At 45.1% G+C, this 25,580-nt stretch overlaps 1 protein-coding gene across 4 annotated transcripts in view; it reads right to left on the bottom strand.

The window, feature by feature from the left end:
* The window catches only part of unc79 (unc-79 homolog, NALCN channel complex subunit), a gene marked incomplete at its 5' end in the record, with an annotated part of 33,604 nt that extends 11,180 nt beyond the window's left edge, over positions 1 to 22,424 (bottom strand). The window contains 32 exons of one of the 4 annotated variants that reach the window (XM_084569091.1): positions 635 to 1,903; positions 2,042 to 2,191; positions 2,518 to 2,680; positions 2,797 to 2,979; positions 3,066 to 3,403; positions 3,749 to 3,817; positions 4,346 to 4,519; positions 4,613 to 4,814; positions 5,655 to 5,836; positions 7,018 to 7,175; positions 7,287 to 7,435; positions 7,524 to 7,603; positions 7,992 to 8,133; positions 8,370 to 8,597; positions 8,867 to 9,082; positions 9,485 to 9,625; positions 10,340 to 10,463; positions 10,832 to 11,022; positions 11,132 to 11,362; positions 11,486 to 11,657; positions 11,871 to 12,100; positions 13,253 to 13,281; positions 13,629 to 13,669; positions 14,038 to 14,126; positions 15,139 to 15,203; positions 15,334 to 15,463; positions 15,911 to 15,966; positions 16,059 to 16,154; positions 16,323 to 16,493; positions 17,247 to 17,560; positions 20,765 to 20,885; positions 22,403 to 22,424. In XM_084569091.1, the coding sequence (XP_084425217.1) occupies positions 635 to 1,903; positions 2,042 to 2,191; positions 2,518 to 2,680; positions 2,797 to 2,979; positions 3,066 to 3,403; positions 3,749 to 3,817; positions 4,346 to 4,519; positions 4,613 to 4,814; positions 5,655 to 5,836; positions 7,018 to 7,175; positions 7,287 to 7,435; positions 7,524 to 7,603; positions 7,992 to 8,133; positions 8,370 to 8,597; positions 8,867 to 9,082; positions 9,485 to 9,625; positions 10,340 to 10,463; positions 10,832 to 11,022; positions 11,132 to 11,362; positions 11,486 to 11,657; positions 11,871 to 12,100; positions 13,253 to 13,281; positions 13,629 to 13,669; positions 14,038 to 14,126; positions 15,139 to 15,203; positions 15,334 to 15,463; positions 15,911 to 15,966; positions 16,059 to 16,154; positions 16,323 to 16,493; positions 17,247 to 17,560; positions 20,765 to 20,885; positions 22,403 to 22,424 (5,926 nt within the window). The remainder of the gene's footprint in view (positions 1 to 634; positions 1,904 to 2,041; positions 2,192 to 2,517; positions 2,681 to 2,796; positions 2,980 to 3,065; positions 3,404 to 3,748; positions 3,818 to 4,345; positions 4,520 to 4,612; positions 4,815 to 5,654; positions 5,837 to 7,017; positions 7,176 to 7,286; positions 7,436 to 7,523; positions 7,604 to 7,991; positions 8,134 to 8,369; positions 8,598 to 8,866; positions 9,083 to 9,484; positions 9,626 to 10,339; positions 10,464 to 10,831; positions 11,023 to 11,131; positions 11,363 to 11,485; positions 11,658 to 11,870; positions 12,101 to 13,252; positions 13,282 to 13,628; positions 13,670 to 14,037; positions 14,127 to 15,138; positions 15,204 to 15,333; positions 15,464 to 15,910; positions 15,967 to 16,058; positions 16,155 to 16,322; positions 16,494 to 17,246; positions 17,561 to 20,764; positions 20,886 to 22,402) is intronic. The other 3 variants (XM_084569092.1, XM_084569093.1, XM_084569094.1) reach the window with 3 other exon arrangements.
* Between the last annotated feature and the right edge of the window lie 3,156 nt (positions 22,425 to 25,580).

The following is a 25,580-nucleotide window of genomic DNA, read 5'->3' as shown; positions in this document are numbered from 1 at the left end:
CAGGACTACTTTCACGCCATTCTCAGTCTAGCTGTACAACAACTCACCTTTCTGTAACAGATAACTCCATATTATTCATGTTAATGGACACTATTGGACCTTACCATCATTCCTATGTATATAATATACATTCTTCCGTCTATATTTTCTGTACATTTGTTCATATGCTAATTCTGTAAATGTTTTGCTTATACTATTTTGATTTTATTATACTAGATTTTACTTATATTTTATTTCATTTAATCTTTCTTTTACTTGTGGTTTTTATGTGCAACTAAGCTACCGTGATCAAACGATTTCCCTTGTGGATCAATCAAGTCTATCTAAGTCTAAGTCTAATATATGGGACAACTGATGTGAGAGAGTCGGGCAGAACACAATGATGTGTGAGTGCTCATCGGCATGTTTTTTGTGACCTAAATACACATAAGCAGTAGCAAATGGGCTATGGTTCTCTTAGTTTAGTTAACCTTATTGCAATTTAAGCTCTTAAATGATGCACTTTTGACCATTGGTGCAAAAAGGTTTCATTATGAAAGTAAGGCCCCTTAAATCCCGCGTACAAAATCACAAAATGAGCACAGTTTCTTTTTTAACTTCTAGTACAGGGTGTCGACATGTCCTTATTCCTTACCGGTTTCTGTGGTCTGCTCACCGCCCAGCTTGTCGAACGTGTTGAATGAGATGTCCAGGTATTCCCTCTGGATGGCACTGACAGCGATCTTCCTCTGCTTGCGCTGCCGGGGAACTATCTGGATTTTAAACTCAGTCTCGTCGTTGTCATCTGCGTTGTCAGGTTTGGGGTCGCTGTCCACATCATCAGCCATGTCGTCGTCGTCCTCATCGTCTCCGTACTCTTCTTCGTCGTTGCTGTTACTCTTGCTCTTCTCCGGTGAGGAGAGGGGCTCCGCTCTGTCTTCTGGGATGTCCAGGAAGATTGTCCTGCTGGAGGGACTTGTGCCGGGTCCGGTCCTCGAATCCTCTGCGGTTGTAAACGTGTCGTCCAACGAGGTGTCAGGGACGTGTGGGGTCTTCCTCAGCAGGTCTCTCTTCTGCTTCAGGGTCATGGGGCTCTCATGGCAGATGTTCTCCTGCCGGTCAGGAAGATCTAGAGAGATGCTGTGAGTCACGCGTTCAGGCCTCTTCTCCACAAACGCTTTCTCGGAGCTCACCACTCCCATCAGACGGTCTGGGGTCTTTTTGTCACTGGAACAGTCCTCCACGCTCACCTGAACCACAGGAGACAGTCGCAAAGTGTTGCTGCTTGCAGGGGAGGCAGAGACCTTTGGGCTGCTGTTCAGCCTGGAGCCTATGATGGTGTTAAGATCGAACTCCTCATCGCTCTCCACAATCCTCAGAGGAGGCAACGTTTCAAAAACTAATGAGTCGCTGTCGGACATGGAGAGCAGCGAGTGTTTTTCAGGAATTGAGGTACAGTCGGATGAAAGGTCAATGAGGTCTTGATCATCTTTCCCCTGCACTGATCCCACCAAAGAGCTCTGATCCAGTTTGTCCTCAAAGGTCTCCATGCAGCTGAGGCGGACCTCTGGGATGACAGGCTTGGAGATGTCGGACTGGCCACCTCGAGAACCTCGTCGGTCCACTCCCTCCACCCGCACTGAAGAGTCATCAGAGGATCCTTTACCGTGATGCCTGCTGTGGGATGTCGCAGAGGATGGAGGCAGGACCACAGGGGGCGCCTGCATGTCACAGCGATCAATGCAGGACTTACGCCGATGTTCGTCCAGGCTAAAGAGGATGGAGTCCGTGTTGGAAATGTCCAGAGACTTCTGCTTGTGCATGGCCTGTAGCCGCTTCTTCCTGGTGCTCTCCTCCCTCACACAGTGCAGGATGCTGTCCTGAAGAGCGCTGGCTTCGCGGTACTCTGACAGCTCAATTTCACCTGACACACGGGAGAAAAGTGAAACTTTATTGCAGTGAAAGCAGCGAGCATCCTGCAATCACACAAATATTCAGCTGAAGAAGACTCCATCAATGTGCTGTAATACTACACTTGACAGTGAAAGCCTCTGCTTCTTACTCTTCTTGGCATTCAGCTCCACCGGCTGGTACTTCACAGACTTGCTCCCGCCGATCCTCTTCAGGCGGGCAAAAAAGGTCTGTGACTCCTTGTTAGCAGCACCAGTTGGCGTGTCATGGACGTCTGACTCATCAAATACACTGTCCTCTTCTAATAAGGAGAAAGATATGGAAAATCAGCAATGCATTCATGTAGCACACAGGCCTGACTAAAGACGGGTGTCATTCCCATCTTATTAATATTATCTATGAGATATATTAATGAGACAGCAATTTGGTCTCTTCCGAATGCTCTCCTAATTTATATGCATAAATTATAGCGCCTATCATGCGCTGCAATTTGTCATTTTCTCACCACCCGAGATGACTGTGCATGCAATCAACAAGAATTTTTATTTGTCGCACCCTCTGGATCAAATTGTAACCAATACAGAAGTTTGCAGTAAACATAAATAACTTTTGGTGTTTTGCCCTGACCTTTTTCTTTCTCACTGTAGCGGCTCATGTTGGAGTTGTCGCTGTAGAGTGGCCCTGCCGTAGCGTGGGGACGACAGCTGTGATACTGAGCGTTCAGCGTGTTGATGGTGATGTGGATCAGATGAAGGACGATTTTACTTCCGTCCATGTCTCTGTACGGGTACTACGGAGCATAAAAATATAAACTTATGCCGTGTCACAGTTATTCCCTATTTAGGCGATGCTGACACAAAGAAAGCTGAATGATCCATGCAATGAGACCCAGTAACACAGGGATACCTTATAGAGGATAACGAGCAGAGCTTTGAGCCACATCTGTCGGATATGTGGCTTCAGAGCCCACAGGGAGCATCGGGGCGGCTGCTGGAAATAGTGTCTCAACTGGGGACATGTGCAGTACTTCAACACCTGGACCACCAGGGGGAGCAGCTGCTTCCCCAAACCAATATTGTAATCCATCACCTGGAGTTAAAAAAACAGCTAGATTCACTACCGGACATACCATACCATACACACCAAACATGTGAAAACAGATGTACGTCAGTTACCTGAGCAATGCCGGCGATGAAGGCATTGAAGCAGGTGGAGGTGCGCATCTTCTGAGGCGCGATCATAAAGCAGCCCTCCTGCTGGTCGTAGCCCAGCAGCACGTACAGGTGACGCTTGACCGTGTTGAACGCCTTGGCGCTGCCAATGTCGGCCTCAGCGCTGCTCTGGTCCTTGGCCATGAATTTCATGAGCACCATGATGAGCTGGTGAACCGTCTGGTGGTCGATGCCCGAGTCTTCAGGGAGCAGGTCTCTGATGATGGAGTCGTCCTCGGGAGAAGGGGTCTGGCCTGCAAGAGGGGCTGAAGCGTCAGGGTTAAAGTGCGGGAGGAAACGTGCTGCAGACAGGGGAGAAGATCGGGGGGGGGGAAGGGTGCAGAAGCGAGAGGGTTGACAACACAGAGGTGGAGTGGTGTCAACACATCATGTCCGCTTCTCTGTCAAGAGACGTGGAGACATCATAATGCAGAACAATGTGCTCATGGAATATGTACGTGGTGTAAACACAAAAATGACCTCCTAGCTGTGTTCAGCCTGAAGGGAGGGTATTAAACAATAACTGGCACCATAGAGCGAACATTGTTTTTTCATTTTTTCTTTTTTTAATCTCACATTGTTGGTTTTACTCAAAGTCAAACTCTATTGATCGATTATGAATGTTTCAGATCTGGATTGTTATTTACCTGGCAGGACTTTCTCTATCATATCTCCCAGTGTCGGGGCAGAGTGCTCTTGCCTCGTAAGCCTTAGAGCTAAAAACCACATACGAAGAACACATTTTAAGACAGTGTACAGGGGGAGGCGGCAGTGGGCACACGTCTGAGCTTCATGATCGTCCGACACATGCACACAGACACATACAGTTCACAAAAATACCCACAACAAGACTTCAAAAACAGACAACAACATCCGAGTGTTGACGAGATTTAGGGCATCTGGACCGACTTCAAATATCCAAAACCCACATCATGTTTGAAGCCAACACAAGAAACATGTTCCAGAAACTCAGACCGCCTCCTGTGCAGAGCCAAAGACAAGATGAATGACAACACGGGGAGTTTCGGCTTCTTTAAACAAAGTAGTAGTTAGACATTTGAGAGGCAAACAACGCTGGGAACAGAGAAATGAGGAGAAAGACATTAGGAGAATGGAAACAGACTTTGGTCAAATAGTCTTGCTTTTTTTAAAAATTATTGGCAAACAGTATTTGACCACAGACTGAATGAAAGCTTCAGATTGACAGATGGAAAGTGATAGACTGGCTGATCACTGCTACTCACGAAGTCGGTTGCTCAGTGACTCGGGGAGTGAAAATGTCCGTTTAGACTCTCCCTTCACACTGTCACGGAGGGAACGCACGCTCTTCTGACGGTTCCTGGCAAAACGGGCCCGTCGTATCTTCCACATCGCCGCATCGCTGAGGTTGGCTACATTGGTCCGCACGGCTGTAATGGCTGTCAAAAGAAAAATGATCACACCGTCAGGTTGTAACGCTCCTCTTCTAGGCGGTGTGAAAATCTGAATGTGGACAAAGCGGCTACACGTACTGGTGGGGAAAGGAAACTCCTTGTTGCAGTCCAGGTGCAGCTGAGCCTCCAGAGATAACGTTTCAAAGCGGTTGACGAAAAACTCCCAGCTGAGAGCGGGGATGTCTTTCTTCAGGAAGTGCAGCAGCAGGAGTTTGCTGAGAATGATGGGGCGATCCCTCACCACGGTGTCGAATTGGAAATCAAGACACAGGCACAAGCCCTGAGCAATGCACACACATAAATATACAACAGGACGTGAATTTCTGCAATATTTCTGCAATATTTCTCCAATTAACGAAAGAGGCTTATTTTTTGCTGGTGTGTATCATTAGAGTCAATTTGTAGTCTCACAGACAGACGCTCCTATTTTAAAAAGTATGAAATTAATCTTAATAAATTTATGTTCTCTACTTGGGGAATTTCCAAAGCTGAAACAAACATACACTGCCACATCAGCCACAACATTAAAACCACTGACAGAAGAAGTAAATAAACCAGCTTTTGACAGTTCAATGTTTTGCAAGGAAACCTTTGGACCTGGCATTCATGTGGATGTTATTTAGACATGTATCACCCACCTAGACCAGGCACCCCCACCCCATAGCAATGACACTCCTTGATGGCAGCAGCCATCCCCAGCAGGATACCCACAAAAAACGGTTTAGTAACAACTAAAAAAAACGTGAAAAACGGAAGGAGTTGACTTGGCCTCCAAATTCACTTGATCCCAAACTGATCAAATATCTGTGGGATGATCCACAGAGGCCACTCCCCTCAACCCATAGAACCCAAAGACCCCCACTAACAACATTCTGTTACCACAGGACACCCTCAGAAGGCCCATGTCCATACTGGACAGTCAGAACTGACACAAGGGAGACCTACACAATATTAGGAAGGTGGTCATAATGTTATGCCTGATCTGTGTAAGTTTCAGTAAATACTCTCTTTGAGACCACACATTGTTTAAGAGTTTTTGCACCCACATTTCTTATATATAACAGTGTTAAACAATATAAAAATTTCCTCTCTGTGCTGCATGATCGTGTGTCCAGGTCACCTGCAGGGCCGGCCGCTTGATGGTGTCCAGCAGCAGTCTGGCCCTGGTGGCCACAGCCGGGTTGACGTCCTCCACCGAGGCCAGGAAGCAGCAGAATGCGTGGGCCAAGGCGTACTTCAGCAAGTGGTTCTTTGTCACTGCGCCGATGTCCAGGAAGCGACACAGCACCGCCACCTTCTCGACTGGGAGGATCATAAAGAGTCCAGATCAATCATCATCAGCAACACAGAGCACAAACAAGAAAGAACTGAGCTGCCAGATGTCCTGGTGTAATTATCATGATTTAATAAAGAGAACCAGCTACACGGTCACAGATGGAAATAATTAAGATAAATTTGTGTGTTACTTAGCTACAATCTATGTCAACAAATTAGTCTTTGCATAATCTACTGGTTTAACAATATGTATTTTCTTTGTTAAAGTTTAAACAAAAGAACAGAAAAGTGATGTTTATGTGGCATTAAGTGACATAGACACATTGCCACTGTGGACAACACAGTGCCCCTCATCCTCTGTGCCAGTGGCATGATATAAATGATCTCTGAAGAGGAGATCCATCCAGTAATTGGTGGCTTTATTTATCCTGACTCAGATTAAGAATCTAAAAATAGACGCTTAATTCTGAAATCCATCAACTGTCACCCACTCAGGGCAGATGAGCAGAGTCTAGTGTTGGCCACTAGGTGTCAGTGTGGCAGAGAGAGATTTAATTTAAGCTTTCATTTAAGGCTAAATTACATTTTTTTGGCTTGATTTAAGTGCACATTCAGTAACACGGTATGTGTTATGCGTAGTATATGTGTTTCAACTCTATTAGGTATAATGACAATGTATGCACTCGCAGATGCGACATAGATCAACAGTCCTTTGAGTTCAATCACTTAACTAGATGGAAAAGACAGAATAAGTGAATTTATTTTAAGGGTTCCTGAGAGGATTTATACACACAACAGGATCTTAAAACCCTCTGGAAAATACTGAACGTGTGTCTGCGGCTTCACTGCTTTACTGTTTTCCTATTATATCTACGCACAGCGTCAGAGGGCCCGTCCTCTGCCTCTGTCTCAAGGTCACACAGCTCCTCTCTGCCAATCACAAGGCAACGCGAACCTTATTAATCCCACAGTTCCTCTTTGCCGACTGTTTGAGCCACACGGTAACCATGGCAACGCATGGGGGAAAATGTGGGCAAGCGGTGGCTCGGGAAGCATGTTGCATAAGTAGAACGCTTCCTATAGCAGTGCGTTCATTCGCAAGCGCCACCTCAAAGATACTTTTAATTATAAAATGATAAACGGCAAAATATGAGCTGTGTATGTTGCTGCGTGAACCCGCCATCAGATACATCGCTTTAATCACTCACCAGCTTCAAATCGTATTTTCCAGTCTTTGCTGTTGAAGTTTGTGTTGATGAGGTTCCAGAAGATGTCTGCGCCCTGAGACAGAGAGAGGGCGTGGAGAAGCTGTGGCACAGCCAGCGAAGCCAGCTGGCAGAACTCCGACTTCAGCATCGACCACAGGCTGAAACACCGGAAAAAGACACAGATGGCCGTCAATGAATTTGCAGAATCATGAAATTGGGCGCGTGACTACGCTCCTCTCTCCGTTCGTCTTTCATGAGACAGCGCACACCTGGGGATGAGCATCTTCTCCTGGATGTAAGTCAGAAACTGGGGGTGATCCTTACGGGCGAGGTACAAACACTCTCCGTGGAGGCACAGGATCTTCAGACAGTTCAGCATGTTGAACAAGATGTCCGGCTCCTCAAACTTGGACATCTCCTAGCAGTGCAGAAGCATTAAATAAAAATAACTCTCTTGAAAGCTTTTTGTGCCTCAGCTTTGATGTGCAGCTATTCAGAACAAGTACCTGCAGAATGGTGTATATAAGCTTCAGAGACACAGGGAGCTGCTGGTAGGAGAACTTCTTATCAGAGTTATTCTTCATGGCTGGAAGGAACAAAAATATAAGAAACAATCCTCTCAATTTACTAAGTACAAGGGCAGCAACAGCTACCTACCAGCACAACAATATCTCACTAGTTAAAAAACAACAACTTCCTATTCCAAAGCCGACTATTTCTAGGGTAGGTACACCTCTAGGTGTCCTGGCACCACAGAAAACATACTGTGCAGTTGTCAGAAAAGTATTTCCAAACTATTTCTGTAAATTATGAAGCCAATACGAGCAACTACCAACTTGAGATCAGATTAATCCAACAAGAATATATCCCAAAAAGACCATGTATGCCTTTGAGGATTGTTGGCATTTTTCCAGCAGGGAAAACAGTGAGTAAAATTTTATTTAAACGTCATCGAGTGCAGAACTGATACACACATGCGTTATCAGGGGACTGGTTGCTGGGGTTGTCTGTGTTTGTGCCACTTGGGTTGTCTCCTTCCTCGCTTCCATTCTCCGTCCCGAGCGAGAAATCTGACAGAGGTGAGATCAGTGTTTCCTCCAAACTGTCTGTGGGCTCCTGCAGAGGAAGGTGAACACAGTCAAAATGTCGCCGTCACCGATACAGTCGGGCTCGGAATTCACAATTTATTCTCGGTATTCACTCGGTATTTGTTCTGAGTTATCTCAACCTGACACACGGTGGTGTTTTTGTAGTGTAGTGAGACCACACGACATTCATTTCAAAGCCATACCTGCTTAATGCACAGGCTTAATTTATGTACGGTGCATGAAAATGCCTGCTGCGTGTCTCACCACCAGGCGTATCTCTTCCCGGGGGGTCAGCCTCTCCAGGAGCTCACAGCCCAGCTGGTAGCACAGGATGCTGGATTGGCACAGGCTGCACTCTAGGGCCTTCTCATCCTTCTGGCAGGTGTGTGAACCCCCCCACGGGGCCTGGAAGACGTTGTTGACGATGCCCACGATATCCTTCCCCAGGCTGCTGTCTAGACCCAGCATCACACCGTCGTCCTGGAGCTCCATCTGGGACAGCCAGGGGAGATGACCATAAAAATAGAGGAACACAAAGTAGAGCACGACGCCCAAATCTCAAGATCCCACATGTGGGAACGGATTTTATTGCACTGTGTGTGTGTCACTTGTCTGTATGAAAATCGAGAAGAATTACCGGCTTAAAACTGTTGTTGGTACAATCTGACAGTGTTTGTACTGAAATGTTTTGTCGCTGCCATCTCTACAAGAGTAGCGTAAAAATATAGGACGCGGACAGAGAAAATGATAAATGTCGTCACCTGCTTTAAGACAAGGTCAAACATGAGGATGAAACAGCCAAGGTTCATGTCGTCATCATCACAGTCAAGGTCCAAAGCACAGTGGCCGGTGGCGTGACCCAGGTTTTTAAAAGGGCTGCAGCGCAGGGGGCTGCGGAACGGGCTCCTGAACGGGCTCGGGAACGGGCTGAGGGTGTTGTGGTGCACGCGGCGTCCAGGATCTGACACCACACTCACCTACGAGAAAAGAAGAGATCGTTACATAAACTAAAAAGATTTTTTTTTTTTTTTTTTACTTCAGATTAGAAGCAACTCATGTCTCAAGCAACAGTCTTTTAATCTCCAGCTGTTCCTGCCAGATAAAATGACACCAGAGAAGAGCTGGGAGGCTATTAATTTCAGTGATAAAGCTACATCACGGTCATGTTCGATCAGGGCCTTTATGAGAGCTATATTTAGCTATACGGTAGGCTGTTTCCATGGCAACATACAGTAAATCCCAGTGAATAGTAGAAACTAGAAGCCAGGAAGAGGAGAAATGTACGCACGCTCGTCCTAAACAGGCATCTGACAGAACACAAAACACAACAGATATATTTTTGGGGTGGTGGGGTGGGGGGCTATATTTTGGCTCCTTACCCTGCGAGCCCCGGTGTTGCCACTCAGATCTGAAGCACGTGCCTTTCGCTGATTGGCCAATTCCTTCAAAGAATTCACTCCATCGGAGAACATCCCAATCAGCAGCTGAAGAGGCACCACGATGTCCAGCTCTGACAGCACCTACATCCCAACAACACACAGAAAAAAGTAAAGTTCACGATAAAAACTGAATTGACTAGACTAAAACTCAGCAGCTATGTACCGTGCATTTCTATGCACTCGTTACTAGTTTTTCAGGAGTTTATTTTTTTAAGAGAGAGAACTCTACTTTTCTATAACTCTTTCCAAATTTGCAGGTGCCACAAAGTCAATTTCATTTACCACTTTTGAATTAGCTACCTAAATGGACATGTTAAAACCTATGGCCAATAATATATTGTACCTAGATGGCTTGAGATCAGCAGGGATGTTGAAGGGGAAATATGTATTTTGTGATTTGGCTGAAGGTGCACTACAGTAAGCCCAATGCCTATATGATATAAGACACCACATATCTAACCAGGCAGCATTTCTCTGTCTGATTTGAATTTGACCCATTTACTGCAGCTAAATGAATGCAATCTCTTGATCACAGTTGTGACAGAAAACTTGAAATTGATCCATGTATACGGGGCAGCAAGCTGTGCGTGCATACGGGATGAAAGGCAAAACCCTTCCTATCTGTTTCGTTCTGTGACCCAGATCCATATTCACCAAGTCCCCTGCCCAGACTCTGACGCTCTGTGACAACCTGTTCAATTCACACGCGCTGTGGACAGAACCGCAGGACGAGATCTGGACACGGGGCAGTGTGTGTGTGTGTCTGTGTGTGTGTTTGTGTGCGTCTGTGCTTACGTGCAGCCACAGCAGAGCCTGCTCCTGCACCGACGCTGGGTAGCCAGAGAATCTGCAGCTGATGAAGCCAAACATTTCCTCCATGGAGAAAGGCAGGGGGCACAGCTCAATATCGAACATCTTGCTGTGGGGAGACGACAGAAGAGAGAAAAAACGTTCCTGATAATGTGTTTATGCAGAGATCCATCCACTGCAGTGTTCGTTTATTTTCAATGTTATTTTGTGGTTTTGCAATTTAACTGTCCTCGAGGAGGCTCTGCTCAATTTCTCCTTCAGTTGCTGGTCTCATTAACGGGTATATGTCCCAGAAGGATGCACAGATGGAAGACACAACAGCAATAGAGACGTGATAATGTCAGCATAAGTAGTGGCTTTCAAAATGCAGACATACAGTCTGTGGTTGATAACAGCAGCTCTATGCCTGTCCTGCCCTGTTTGTTCTACTTGTTTTTCCCATTTTGTAAAATGAACACTGAAAGGAGATGGATGTACCTGAGCACTTCCCGGAACTCTTTGAGCTGGTGGTCAGGCACCTCGGTTCGGATGGCCTCCAGCCACTCCGGCATGAAACACTCCCACAGTGGTTGACTGATGACATTGTAGGGTATCAGACACAGGATCCTGTTCAGGCCCTCCTTCAGCTGTGTCACTGTGCTACAGGACTTGTCCCAGTAGCCTCCCACCTGGGGAAAAGTGTTCATGGACTATCTTAGCTCATGTGGTAATTTACCCTCCATAACCGCTCTTAACATTGTCTTTAATATCTTAACCGACGCAGGGTTTTGATCTTACCCTTGCAAATTCTACAGGTTTGGGCAGCAGGCACATGACCATGACGTCAAAGCGCACTTCACACACTGTTTTTAGCCACTTTGTGACAAACTGGGGCTTCAGCTTCTCCACCAGGCTCCCAACTTCATCGTCCATCATGTACGCGGTGGAGTGAAACCACTGGAAGACCATGCTGACCAGCCGAGCCAGACTCTCCGTGGGCGTGTTCTCGTTGGGGGTGCACAGGCTCACCTGCAGACGTGAGCAGAGTCCATTCAGAGCAGCGATAATTGTCTGTACACATGCTTATCTCGACTCCCCTCCCCCCCGCCTCCCTGTTATTGACAGACACGGCAACGGCTTGCGATTACACACCAGGAACCAGATGCCAAACTGACTGAGGAGTCGCTGGTCGTGCTGGTCGTCCTCCTTGTTATCAAACTCAATGTTGTCCAGGGAGTGGTGGGAGGCAGACAGGCCCATCTGACGACGCCTGTTCAGCTCAAACTCACGCTGCTCTGCGTGAATTTCTGCCTCCTTGAGAAGGCTGGGAGAGGACGAGAGGGAGGATACACAGAGACAAACAGAGTGATATAATACAGACATATTGAAGGGGGTAAAAGCAGGAGAGAAATAGAGATACAGACAATGATGCCGCATAAAGATTTAATCATGGGGTGATGTTGTCTTTTATGCATATTCATGATTGTGCATTGAAAAACAGGCATATGCCATGTCAGCGTGGCCGTAATGGATCTACCTTATAACAGCTTCCACGGTGCACACTAGCTCCTCCGCTCCGCACTCGCGGGTGTTGATGGGAGGGGGCGAGGTCTGGTACAGATGGGTCTCCGCCGCAGCCCCCACCTCGCTGCTGTGGTGGTTGACATGGCAACGCTTGCAGTAGCGGACAGGCCGGTTGCCATGGCGCCCGCAGCAGCCGGCCGAGAAGCAGGTGACCACGGCCCTCCTCACATGAGAGCTACAGTTCTACAGCGCGGAGCCGAGATACAAGGGAAAGGAGGTGGAAGAGGAGGAGGAGGAGGAGGAGTGGGAGGTTTGTTTCTGTTCTGGGCAGCGGGCAACAAAATAATCAGCCAGTGATGCCTGATGACAAGCCTCTAAAAATAAAATCCACTAACCGCTCTGACAATATGCTACATCAGCCTCTCTGATATACATTTGTTTGAGATGTTTGTCTATTTATTAGAAAGAAAGTAAGAAAGACAGAAAGCCTTCATGCGTCCCCACAGTGTCTCAGGTTTCTAAAAATAAAAAGCATGGCACTAGAGAAGCATCCTAATCTGATCAGTCTCTAATCTTGTCCCATTGGAGGGTTGCATTGCACCCTATCAAATTAACATTTCTGGCTTCTGACGGTGAGTTCTCTTATTTTCCCATTCAGCTTTCAACTGCAACAAAAAACCCTATTCTGGTCTTGTTGTTTTCACACCGTGTTCTATTCTGGGGCACCGTGATGTATTTATAAGTAGCTATTCTCAGATGAAAAGTAATGTCTCGTTTAATGAAGACAGAGATGGAGAACATCCAGGTAGGCAGTTTAAAGAGATCTGTGGAATGAGTGGGACGACGCCTGAGCGGGAAGGGGCGGAGAGGGATTACAAACTGCCTCAATAACCGGGACGAAGGCCGGCTGCTTCTGTGGACAGAGCTGGGCGGCCGCTCTCGTCTGCCGGGAATACCTGAGATCATCACGGAGTCAGTTTTCCCTGCGTCTCCCTGGAAACCAGCAGGGAGCACTTGCGCCCTTGGCAGTGCATTCAGCAACAGCAAACAAACATCACGCCCCAGCGGCTTCATTAGAAACCATTTGGCCTTTACAGAGCAGCTTCAGTGAACGGACTCCTCGATGGAGAAAACAATCCAGGTTCATAAATAAAGTACTTTGATATGATCACGGCTAAAATCTTACTCATTAAAAAAATAATCACAGTTATGTTTTGGTTTTGAGGTGATAAAACCTTTAAAATGTCTGTACTGTTGGATTTGTCAGGGCAACTTTAAGGAGCTGATGTAAAAAAAGATGAAAACCAACGACTGCAAAGGTTAAACTGTTCCAATTATAAACAAATGGCAAATGGGACTACTACTGATGTTATCAACATCTGATGTTGATCTTACCTTCTTTTGGCAAATGGCAGATATCTCTGCTGCAAAGTAAAATGGACAGTAATGAAAAACAATCAGCAGAGAAGTGTTGCATCTTTTAAAAACGATAGTGGTTTGTTGTAAGAAACTTTATGTACAGTATGCAATAGCTTTTGCAAAGTGGAGGACTCAACCCACTGTTGCACAAATCTGTCTTTTGTCAGTGTAGCAGCAACAATAATAAAACAATATGTAATCAGACAACTAAACCTGCATTATCAGCATAGGAATAAATACCTACACAACCGTCTGTAACAAATGTCTGTTTTCTGTCAGTGCTTAATGCGATGTTTGTAAAATGTCTGTCTCCTTGTTCGTAAGGAGGACCTTTTTGGTTATGGGCGCTCACCTTGCGGCAGGAGTACATCCACGAGCCATTCAGCGTGATCTCTGGAAGGAGGTCAAAGAAACATTTAAACAATGCCTGACACATAGCCAAACTGCAAATTGCTCCTTCAGAGCCTACGTGCAATTTCAACTCCCCAAAACATCTTCCTTCAATATCAAAGCAAAACATCACACTTGCAGCGCCACGCAATTATGATATTCTACATGCTGGAGAAAAGAGGAACAAGTGATGATGATCTCATTACTGGCGCGAGGGAATTACGTAACCATGGCGATGTATTTCCCCTGGGTTAAGGAGAGGGAATAATGAGGCAGGCGGTAGGTGATGGACGTTTGGAATGGCGTCTCGTTGAAGGGAGAGGGGGGAGGTTTGAGGGATGGTAGGAAAAAAAGGTGAAACGGATGCATACCCTGCTATCCTCTGGCTGCACTCCTCGCATATGTAAAGAGGAGGGGGCTTGTCTCCCAGGGCAACAGAGAGAGTAGGATCTATACACATCTGCAAAAGTAAGAGAGAGGGAGTGTGAAAATGCGGCTGCGGTGTTTCAGAAATGAACATTTGAGGTTTTATTTTCATGCAAACAAGAGAGAATACAATCATTTTTGCTCATTCGGAGACTGTTTGAAAATAACGACAGTGAGGAGGACAAATATAAGAATTTGGTGCATTTTAAGATATATTTAATTATAATATAATGAAATGAAAACACTGTGCATCCTGTTTACAAACCATTGAAACTATTACTTATTTTTTAACCACAAGCTATTACTTTTAAAACATGTTAAACTTTACTCAAGTTCTGTTCCCATTCTGTCAAAAAGTTCCTTGGAATACCCCACACTGTCTTCTCTGAAGCTAGCATTTACCATGTGTCCCTGTGTCCATCTGTTTAGGTATATTTTGGTCTTACCCAGACGTCATGTGACACCTTTACCTGTCTCCCCACGCCGCTGTGTGGATGGCTGCCTGCATATGCTCGACTCCGTTCTCTTGCCACCTGTGCCTGGCCCTGCGCTAAACACCACTGCTCATGGCCTCGATGTTCAGATGGTGCACTGTAATTTACTGTGCTCACTTGATGCCACCCTGTCCTCAAGGGCTGCACGGGGTCACCGCTTCCAATTAAGGCCCCTCCCCCTACGCCCCCTCCCTGCTCCTGGTAATTGAAATCCAGCCTCTGTCCGTGCCCCTGTTCCTACTCTATTTGTCGGTTTTCAGCACAGTTGAGTAAAGGCAGGCGGGGCTGATAAAGCGGTGGAGGCCGGTGTAAAGGAGCATAGGGAGCTGGTATTATTACCCCCAGTCACACAGCTGCCTGGGGATGCACTGATTTATTTACAGGGGGGCTCAGACAAGCAAACAACACACATGGTTGAACTCGGCAAGGAAATCTGGCTCCATGCATTCCTGATGAACTTCTCAAGGGAAGAAGCTGATCTGTCATTTTGTAGTAACATAACAGTGGGATGTTATTGGCTTACTTAAAGCATTTCTTTAAGACTGTAATCACCTTGACAGCCGGTTTATTGATGGCATTGTGACACTCGATATGTTGACAGTGGATGGGATTCCACGCTGAACCCGGAAAGCAAGACAGAAGATTGGCGGTGGAGGAAGAGAAAAGGAGAAGAATGGTTGGCAAGTTAAACCTTTCATCAGTTCTAGGAGAGATGAAGCAACGCATGTGGCAGCAAGAGAATCAGACCTGTGTACTGCAGTCCTCTGTATTCACTGATGGCTCCCGGAGGCTTGAGGTTGGGCCAGTAATGAAACAGCATCTGCACAGCTGGAGGTTTTACTTGAGACGGGCCGTAGGATATGACATAAAGCAGGTCCTGCATACGGCACAAACATCAAATGTACGTGAATTGCAATAATATTTGTGGACATTTTGGTAAAAACAATTGTCTCTGTTGTAAATATGATGCTAGGTCTGGTTAGCTTTACAAAGAAAAAAGATTTCAAGCAGGGGAAATAGCTTGTGTGATATGCAAAAACAAGAAAGGTTTTCAGTTATTTTTGTGCTAGAACTCATGTACACTAGACCGTAAATTAGTCAGGGGTGCTGGTGGCTGCTGTCTCTATCTGCTTGCTGAACTAAGCTAAAAGCCTATTTGTTTACAAGAAGCACGAGGCAAAAGGTTTTATTTTCCAGCCAGCCAATGTTTATGTTTTACAGTTTTCCAGATAAAGATAATCTGGAATGAAACTCTTCAACTGTGCTTCAACAGAAATGACCTTAGGGACCTTATTTGTACATAGTGTCTGTAAATGGTAAATACCTTCCACACTTCCTGTTTGTGCTTCATAAGACACTCCAGCAGTTGACAGTGATAAACTAGAGAGGAGAAGAGATCTGGTTAAGGACAGAGCAGTTGCCGCAGTTACATTTGAATGCATGCTCTAAAAGCAGCCGTCGTGAAGGTTTACCTGGGTTTGAGGTGTACTGCATTGCAATCATGAGCATAGACGACGCAGACAGGTTGACATAGGCCGGGACTCCCCCCTCCCTCCGAGTGGAGCCCACTACACAGAAGCAAAGAAGAGAAGTCATTATAACCACCACTTGAACCACCGCATACTATTCATTGTGGAAGCAGCTGCAGGCCACAGAGGTTTCGTTTTACATTCACTACTTATTATTCTTAAAATGAGCATGTAAGTGAATACATTTAAGCGTCCCGTGATACTCACATATAGCCATGGGGAGGAAAGAGGTGCTCAGGTACTCAATGATGTCTTTGTGAAGGAAAGGGGGAAATGTGGCTAAAGTGGAGATCATAGTATAGGGCAAAGTGCTGAGAATATCATCACTGAGAAAGGGCAGGAGGCAAGTTGTTGTGTAAAATATGGACTGTCCCAGATCTGAGGAGAAAGGGGAAAGGCAAAAAAAAAAAAAAAAAAAAGACAAAGAGAGATACACAGACACTCATTCAATCAACTGCACATACAGTATTCACATACTGTATGCAGCCACAGATGTCAAAGTTACATATAATTACAGTCATTTAACAGTATAACAGTGGAAAAAAACAAAAAAAAACATCTGGAATATGAGCTTATGCTGAGGGGGTAGTGAGCTTTCTTTAAAAGCCACTTAGGTAACGATTCCCCACAGGAAAAGTAGAGCAATCTAGTCAAGGGGATGGGTAGGTTCATGCTTTGGAGCTTTTTTTAACAATGGTCAAATATTCATGAAAAATAAGAGCAGTGGGTGTGATGCAGACTTGGGCTTGTGAAAAACAGTGCGAATTTAAGTCATTGATCTTAATCTATTTCAAATAAAATAAACAAACGGTACATTTGACTATGTGTTCTTTATATATATCTGCACATGACCACATAGGTAAAACATTTCTCGCACTTTGCATAACAAACATGCAGTCAGGTATGATACACAGAAGAGAAGGCCTATGTCTGGTGTATCCAATGGCTTATGAGCGATTAAGTTGACGGGATCCAGCGTGCTCCCAATCACCCCATGCATCCCTCAAGATCCTCAGCGGGACTTCTCTCCTCCCGTTACAAAAGAGGCCAAAAAAGCAGCAGTGGCTTCATGCAGGCCAGACGGCTCGGGGATGATGATGACAAACAGTGGTGCACTGGGCCTTGACTCACCATGCTGACCGTGCTGCAGCAGGGGCACCAGGTCAAGCAGGGTCACGAGGGTCACATAGAGGCCCTGATAGTCCAGAGAGGGGTACTCTGAGAGCTGAGCGTCCCGACTCTGCTGCCCCTGCCCCCCGCGGTCTGACGGGGCATCGCGCAGAACGCTGTAAAGGAGGGAGCGAGTAACTGTAGGGTTGATGGAACTGACTTGTGGTCTTAGAGATGGGGTGAGTGGGAATGGCACAGGAAAAAGACACATGGTCATGGGCACGGCCAAATTGGAAGCTTCCTGGTTCTCCTTCCTGCCTGTGCGGGACAGAATGCTGCTCCGGGGCGGGAGGGGAGGGGAGGGAGGGTAGGAGAGGGGAACAAGGGAAAAAAAGAGACAACAAAGACACAAAAAAACAGCACATTACATTGAAATGGCACTACAGAGACAGCGTAAATAGAAAAAAACAAACCCAGATAAACCCCACATAGGATGCAGTGTCTCACTATTTGACTGTATCACTGAAGGCACGGGCAATTTTTCCCTGCTTTGTCTGTTCAGAGTGACTTGAATTCAATTCATCTCGTTTCGTCTAGCTTTGCACTTGGAAAACAAAAACAAAAACATGAGCACAAACTGCAATGATCACTGCATCTCATGCGTATCTGGTGACAAGGAGCAAAAATATAAAAAATGGCATGTTTTCAGTGGCAACCCCATACTTCTCCAAAAAGGGACAGCGCAAATGGCTGCCCCTCGATGGCTGCCATCTTCCAATCAGCAAGGTCAGTGGCTACCATGCGAAAAAAAAAGGCCAATGAGCCGTGGCATACGTTTTAAAATGGAATTTCCTTGCCTTTCGTGGGGCTGTCAAGGATGGGAGTGACACCAAATTGGTTAGGGGAAAATACAGAGGTGACACTTTTGAAACATGCTTCAGCCAGTAATAAACATGTGTGTGAGGTTAGATCAAGTGCTCCTAGGTCACAGCACATGTTTATTGCACCAGAGAAATAATGTCCGTATGCATACGTTATGATACTGTACCAGTATCATCAGGAGAAATAATGAGATCCAACAGGCATATGGATTCAGGTTTCTAAAATAAATGTAACAACTAATCTACGGTCGAGGAGAAACTATAATGACAAAGGAATAGGTTGTATCAGGGGGGAGATGACTGGTAGCATCATGTTCGTGAGCTAATGCAGGATGGACAATTGTGTTTGCTGTCCCCTGGGGAAGGTGGTGGACATATTCAATTTGGAGAGAGGGGGAAAAAAAAGAAAAGAAAAAACTAGTTGGGTTGAGTGTGGAGCGTCTAGGGTGGAGGAGGGAGGAGGGGGGGCCAGAGAGCATTGCTCTTTTTACTGCACATTATTAAAGAGCTAAGCTGTTCTATCAGGCAAATGATTGGGATTTATCATGAGAGCCCAGATTATAAATGCTGATGTATTGCTTTTTTTTTTGTTTGTTTTTTTAAAGGTCACTCAAAAACTTACAGCATTTGGAGCATCATGGCAAGTGAGAAAGGGGATTTTTTTTTTTCAAAAAAGAAACATAATATTAGATGCATAATGTTGAGTTTATACGTCACTGTACCATTACACGACAGATCCCCTCAAAGTTATACTCTGCAAGATTTTAGTCCGCGTCGATTTACTTGTAAAGCCACGTCATTGTACATCATCGACTCAAACGGGACTGGCGCGCAACAGCGGACCGTATCTCAGAGTATGACTTTTTCACCGCCCATCTCTCATATAGAAAAACATCATTGATTTGAACAATGAACAGAGACGTAAACAGACACGCTCACACGCATACATTTAACGAATACACGCAAAGACACACACTTGTGTGCACACATACATACGTACGAACGACACAGAAAAACCACGGACGTGTACGACACATAAAACACATGTAGAAATGCACTGGTACGGACACATGACATACATTTACTGTCAGACCCTGCGCTGTCATTGCAGAATACTTGTGTGCATCAGTAATACAAAGGCTCCCTACGTCGACATGTTTACAGGTGTGTGAGGTAAAAACAGAGCTGCTCTTCCTCTACCTAAGCTGCTCTGGATGATCGCTGCTGTCTAAAGTCATTCTTATGAGTGATACAGTTTGGCAGGAACACAGCGAGGCTCACTGAAGCAGAGAGCTCTGTGAGACAAAGCTGTGCCTCGTAACAGCCGGTAAATAGACAAATGTAACCTCGCTTTTGTTTTACGTTCTGCACCTCACCTGTGCTCAACCTAATACTGGTGAATGAATCAGCAACCACCTCCTTTTTGGCCTTTTCAGCTTTTCTTTCCAAGAACATGACACGCGCCTGCTCTACTTTTCAAGGCTCGCCACTAACACATTCCCTCTCTCTCTTTTTCCTTTCGTTTTCATTCTTCTCTTTTCCTCCCCGGCTCCAGAAGGCACAGGTGTATGGATAATCCCAGAGTCCCAGCTGAGGAAACCAGACTGCTCTAATGGTGGGCAGAGCGATTTGCTCTGCATATCTGGGGCTAAGAGGCTGTGCTCTGGGAAAATATTGAGGAACAGTTAGCAGTGGCATCATGCTGAGTGATTCTTTTCTCACTCTGATGATACTGCCCCTCAGAGACTAAATCGTCACTTGAGTTAACGCAGATTCCCACAGTTTGCAGCCTCTGTCACGCTCAATCTGTGCCATGACAGGCCATGTTCAAAACAAGCACAGAGACTGCTGCCACTGGACATCCCTTCAGCAAACGCATGAAGCATCCAGCACACTCTGTGAGCTCCACTCAGCGGAGGAATAATCCTTATGGGGCTGAGGAATAAAGTGTGGAATTGAGGCCAGATGCCAATTTCAAAAAGGCTGCACCCTAAGCTGATAACAATGACAAGAGTGAGGCACGCGAGTCCAGCCTCCAGTAATCCCACCCTTTTGGTAAATTAGCTAATAAGAAAGGATGGCGCTGCTATTTTCAGTGAAACCAGGGGGCAGCGGGACTAAATCAACCAGAAATGTCCAATCACTGCAACGTGATTTTGATACGGAGAGAGGCTGGAGAAAATAAACTGTCCAAAATGGCTGCCTACTTGACCTGTGCTGGAGGAGGAAATAACATGCTGTTCTGTCCTCGGGCTTTCACAGCACCCAAGAGAGCAGTCTGACCCTGCAACTGCAATAGCCGGAGGAACTGCCCTCCGTCAGGCCCCTCTGGGAAGGAGACAACAGGCCGCCCAAGGGAAGTGTTCATCCAGCAACTGACCACTGAATCAATAAACATCACTGAGCCGTCTATCTCCACTGCTGCTGCTTTAAAAACAACACCATAACACCAAAGGAAATCATCCTCTTTCTCTATCTTCAAAGCTGAACACTTCACTTCCCTAACTTCCTTTTGACATTTAATAGTGTCGCTGTCTTGCCTTTCAGAGAGTGTGTCAGAACATCCTGCTGAAATCAATCTGATCATGAAGGAAGCTACATGTCAAACACTCTACAGTCTTGTTACTTCACCTGACAGCTCCAGAGTAGGGTACTTACCTGAGCAGGGTCTGGGAAAAGTATTTCAGTGTGTTTGCAATGTCTGTCCCGGAGGGCACGGGGTAAATATTGTGTTGCACACGGTTGTGATACTCTTGCAAGTATCGTATCTTAGAGGCAACTGGACAAAATAAAGAGCAGAGTAACAAATAAATCAACACTGGTGAGATAAATAACGAACCAAAAGCAAAGTCAAAGATCAGTTTTGTCTGATTAAAACACACAACTTGAGTTTAACTGTATGTTCCTGCTGTTTCTTGGCCAACATCCATGTGAGACGTTCAGCTGCACATACAACACGGATGTTCCAATTATTAAGTTAAACAAAGAGTTTGTGTTCCCATGGCTCTGTGGCCTTCGCCAGGTGACCTTTCTGGTGTAGCAGCGAGGTCACAGGATACCCCAGAGGAGACAGTAACCTATTGCTTACAGAAACACACTCGTGTACAAAAGGTTGCCAGATCAAGTCCCAAGACAAGCTGGGAAAATGCGCTCAGGGTGAACATGAGAGAGGGATTTATTCATCCTTTAACAAATGACACTGAGGGACATTTCAGCAACGAGCCCAGCTGGCTGCTCCCCGCTGAACCGCGCTCCCTGTAGGTTTAGATACGATTGTGTCGTTCATTATTTTTTTGCGAGTCCGAATAAGTTGGAGAGGCTGATCGCTGACCCACTTTCTGTGACTTTGGGCCGCGGTGTTTAGCTTCCTGTCTGACCTGTAAATGACTAAGCCCGAAATGAAAATAACAGCTGCGGGCTTTGGGCATGTGTGGTCAAAGTCTGAGCTGCAAAACAGGCTGTAGCACACATGCTACTTATAAAAAATGTAAACATTTTTATTAACAGCATTTAATAGTTTTGACCATTTTGCACGTTACCCATGTACATTGGGATATCCTGTTTATGCGGACGATAGATGTCTTTATATTGATCATTGTCTGTGCATGTTAGCTTGATTAACTTCTTGGTAAACAACAGGAGCAACTCCCAACTTTTACCCAATTGAGGTGGGAGCTTCAAACAGCTTCAAACATTATTTTATGTCTTTAGATTGCTTAAAGCCACAAATAATGTCTTAAATGTGTGCTGATATTCAAAAACAAGAGGATCTAATGATACTAGCTGGTTCCCACCTGTTCAAATGCAGTCAGATGAATGCAAGGGGGAGATCAACAACAGACTCCTATGCAGTGTGATCAAACCCACATGATTGATCAGCCTAACGCCACCATATTGTTCAATACACAATCCGTCAGGTCGACCTTGAGAGCCAGCGTTGCACCTCGCTTTCCGCACGGAACCTCACCCAGCCACGTCAATCAAAAAAGAAATTACAAAATCAGATAAATAAATAAATAGCATGTGCGATGCAGGCACGAAATTTGTGTTCCCCCCAACATGCAGATGCCTAAATACACTGGCTCTCTGTGTGCAACTGAGACCTCCAGGCATCCTCTGCAGTGAGAGGACGTGTTGCAACCTGCCTTGGCAACCGCGGTTTCATCACCAAGGACAGCTCCCCTTATTCGTTTTCTTTGGTTGAAACAAAAAAAAAAATCTCCTGTTTCTAAACGCTCACGACCATAACAGGAAAAACACACACACACTCACACACACACACACGGGCGTACTTACACTGCTCTGCCTTCGTAGACATTTCGCAGACACTTGGGGAAACATAAAAGCCAGACTGTCAATTGTTTTAGTGGTTTCTTTTCCCCCTCCCTGGCGTTGTGTTTCCCTCAGTCGTGAAAAAGTGAATGTGCCCCCTCGCAGCCCAGGCTCGGCTTGATTGTACCACTCTGCGCGATGGATTTACACACTGTGGCTTTTTTTTTCCTCCTCTGTGCTGCGGTCGTTTTTAATGATCTTTAAACGGACACTAAACGAAGACCTATTTTTGAGAGTCCGTTTTTCATTTCGGCATTTTGTGTTTTTTCTTCCGAGGTGGATATACAGGTCGATATGCGTCTGAGACGGCGCACCTTTCCAAATGGACTGATCCGCCTTTGACAAATTGTCATTCAAGAATTCAGCAACCCTATCAGCGCTCTTTGAGCTGATTATAGGAGGGAGATACTAGAGACCACCGCGCATTTGCCTCAGTAATCTTGCGCATTTCGTATCTTTGTTGCATATAAAAGGCTTAACATGCAACAGATGGTTGCCACACAGTCATTAATCATACGTGTATCGGAGGAAACCAGTTTGGTTTTCAGCATTTAAGGAAATTCTGATTCAGAGCCAACATTTGTGATGGGTAATATTAACTATAAAATTTAACAAGCAGCAAATACTAGCCTGAAGGTTCACCTTTTCCCACAGTGGGATAAATTAAAGGATTATCTAATTTAAAAGTAAATTATCTTTAAGTATTTTAACATCTGCATTGTTTCCCCCAAGATTTTTACATCCTCTACAAGAAGCAGAACTGAAAGTCTAACACGTTTTAGGTTTTAATGCACTGAAAGACCCGTCACATCATGTTTTGTGCCAAGAACATAGCGTTTCTATGACAAGTGGTGGGTTCTGGGGGCCCCAGAAAAGGGGGACCTATGTGTGCTAACTTTAAATTTGCTAAATCTGTCATAGGGTAGATGAAACCGGGCCCCTGTTGTTGATGAACTATAAGGCATTTGTAGGGGTTCATGGTTGTCGATGCAAAATATGCCAAAAGGAAGATATCTGGATATATCTTGTTTATTTATTTATTTTTTCCTCAGGGTCCCCAAACGAATGCTTGGTTTGCCTGTCCTTCTACTTCCTGTTACTTCCTGTCTGCACTTGCACTGATCCATCATTTAATGTTTTATCACATTCCTTGAAGAGTATTGAAGTGCATATTAAGATATGCACTTCAATACTCCATAATATATTTTTATTTTGGCCATATTACTTGGCACATTGACCAAGTCTGCTCCCAGCAGAACACAGACACACCAGAACTGAAATCACTTTTTTTTTAATGTCCAATATTTTTGCCAAGTTACAATTATGTGCAAGAACATAGCCTATGTAGTTAAATGCCCAGTACACTGTGCAACATCTGTATTTATCTGTAATTATTCCAGGGTGCAATAATGGGTGCAATATCAGTAATACCAATACTACAGATATTTACAATGTGCAATAACATGTGCAATTTCAACAGAATTTTATGCTCGTTTACGAGTTGCTATTTAATCACGTCTTTTGTATTTATTTATTCAATTTTTACTGATCATGTCCCTTTTGTTCCTGCAAATTAACCACAGTGGGATCGATAAAGAATCTCATCCTATGTTATCTTAAGTCCGACAAAATACACCATTTTCGTTAAACATTCCCTGTCTATAAACTCATATACGTCAGATATCATATGTAAGTCTTTATACAGTACATGAACAGCGCCATCATTTCTCATCTTGCATCATTCATTACATTTCACACATTGGAAAGGGCTTCAAACAATAAAAGCGCTTTGGTGTCTGTCTCCCTGCAGAGATCGTGTAGATGTCAGGGATGTGGAGGTGCCTGCTGCCGGTATTCTGGGATGTGATGCATGATCCATCCAGCAGGGCCCAGGAGAGCCAACGCAAACATGCATATGGCAAAGACAGATTGCTGTAAGAAAGAAATCATGTTTGGGATATAGTGAGACAACTATTTAGTCCACATTTAAAGCACAGTATTCTAGCTTCCAAACCTCTCTGGTCTTCGGCTACAGGTTGACTGGTGAGGACTGAACACCTGTGCCCACAGCAGAGGTTCCTGATCTCAGTGACTCATCGGGTGATATAAAACTGCACACCCCATTTATATCGTCCTGCCATGATATTCCCTTTGTCCCTCTCCACTCTGGTATTCCTAAGCTGAGGCGAGCTGCGTAAAAGCCCCCGTGCATGTCCCTGAGGACAGATCAGCAGATTTATAGTGGCATAAACACTGGCTGCTGTACTGCAGTTCCATCACAGGATCTCTTTACAGAGGCCAGAGCTTCACACTGACTTATGGATAACAAATGAATAAAACATCTCTCCCACTCTGCAGGCTGGGGAGTGCAGTTCGCTTGAATTCCTCGCATTAGGGGCAATAAAGTGAAGTATCAAAGATACGGACTTCCCAAGAATCAGTCAGTTGTATTGTTTATATCTGAATGCCAGAATAGCTCTTAAAATTTGATCATTTGTAGTTATAGCATCCAGTTAGTACATTTAAAAACATTGCTGCAGTCTGTGCTACAGTTGCAGGATGTAATCATGCAACATTTAAATAGCCAGGGATGTTTGCCTGTTTATCTTCCCTTCCAAGTACTAACAAATATAATCAAACCTACCGCTGGCCCGATCTTTTCCTTAGGAGGCTTGCTGTGGATGGTTGACCAGTGATTTTGCTGAATGTCTTTCAGCAGCAGGAACCTGGTCAGTGAGGGATTCCTAAAGATAGAAGACATCCTTTTTGGTTGTTCTCACAGGGTCAGTCTCTTCTGTATTGAAAGGAAATGTTCTTCTGGAAGTTTCACATCCTGTGAGATACTTACAGATAGTGTCTACTTTCATCTAATTCCCATCACTCTTCCTGGGAGGAGTTACTTCCATGCGCCAGAGACACTCATGTAAACATACAGACTCAGTGTGGAATAGACAAGCACAGACATTTGGTCTCCTCTGTGTGATTTAAGATTAAAGTTAACTGGATAGGGCTAAACTTATAAAACTGTGACTCTTAGTTATAATGAACTTTTTGCTGTGTTTTTTTGATTAGACACTGAATAGTCGTTAGTATAGACCACAATATGTTGGCAATGTTTCAACTGATTGTGAATGTTGTCCTA

This window comes from Chelon labrosus, assembly GCF_963514085.1.
Source record: "Chelon labrosus genome assembly, chromosome: 20".
Lineage (NCBI taxonomy): Eukaryota > Metazoa > Chordata > Actinopteri > Mugiliformes > Mugilidae > Chelon > Chelon labrosus.
Note: the sequence above shows the minus strand (reverse complement) of the source record. Positions and strands in the feature narration are given on the sequence as shown.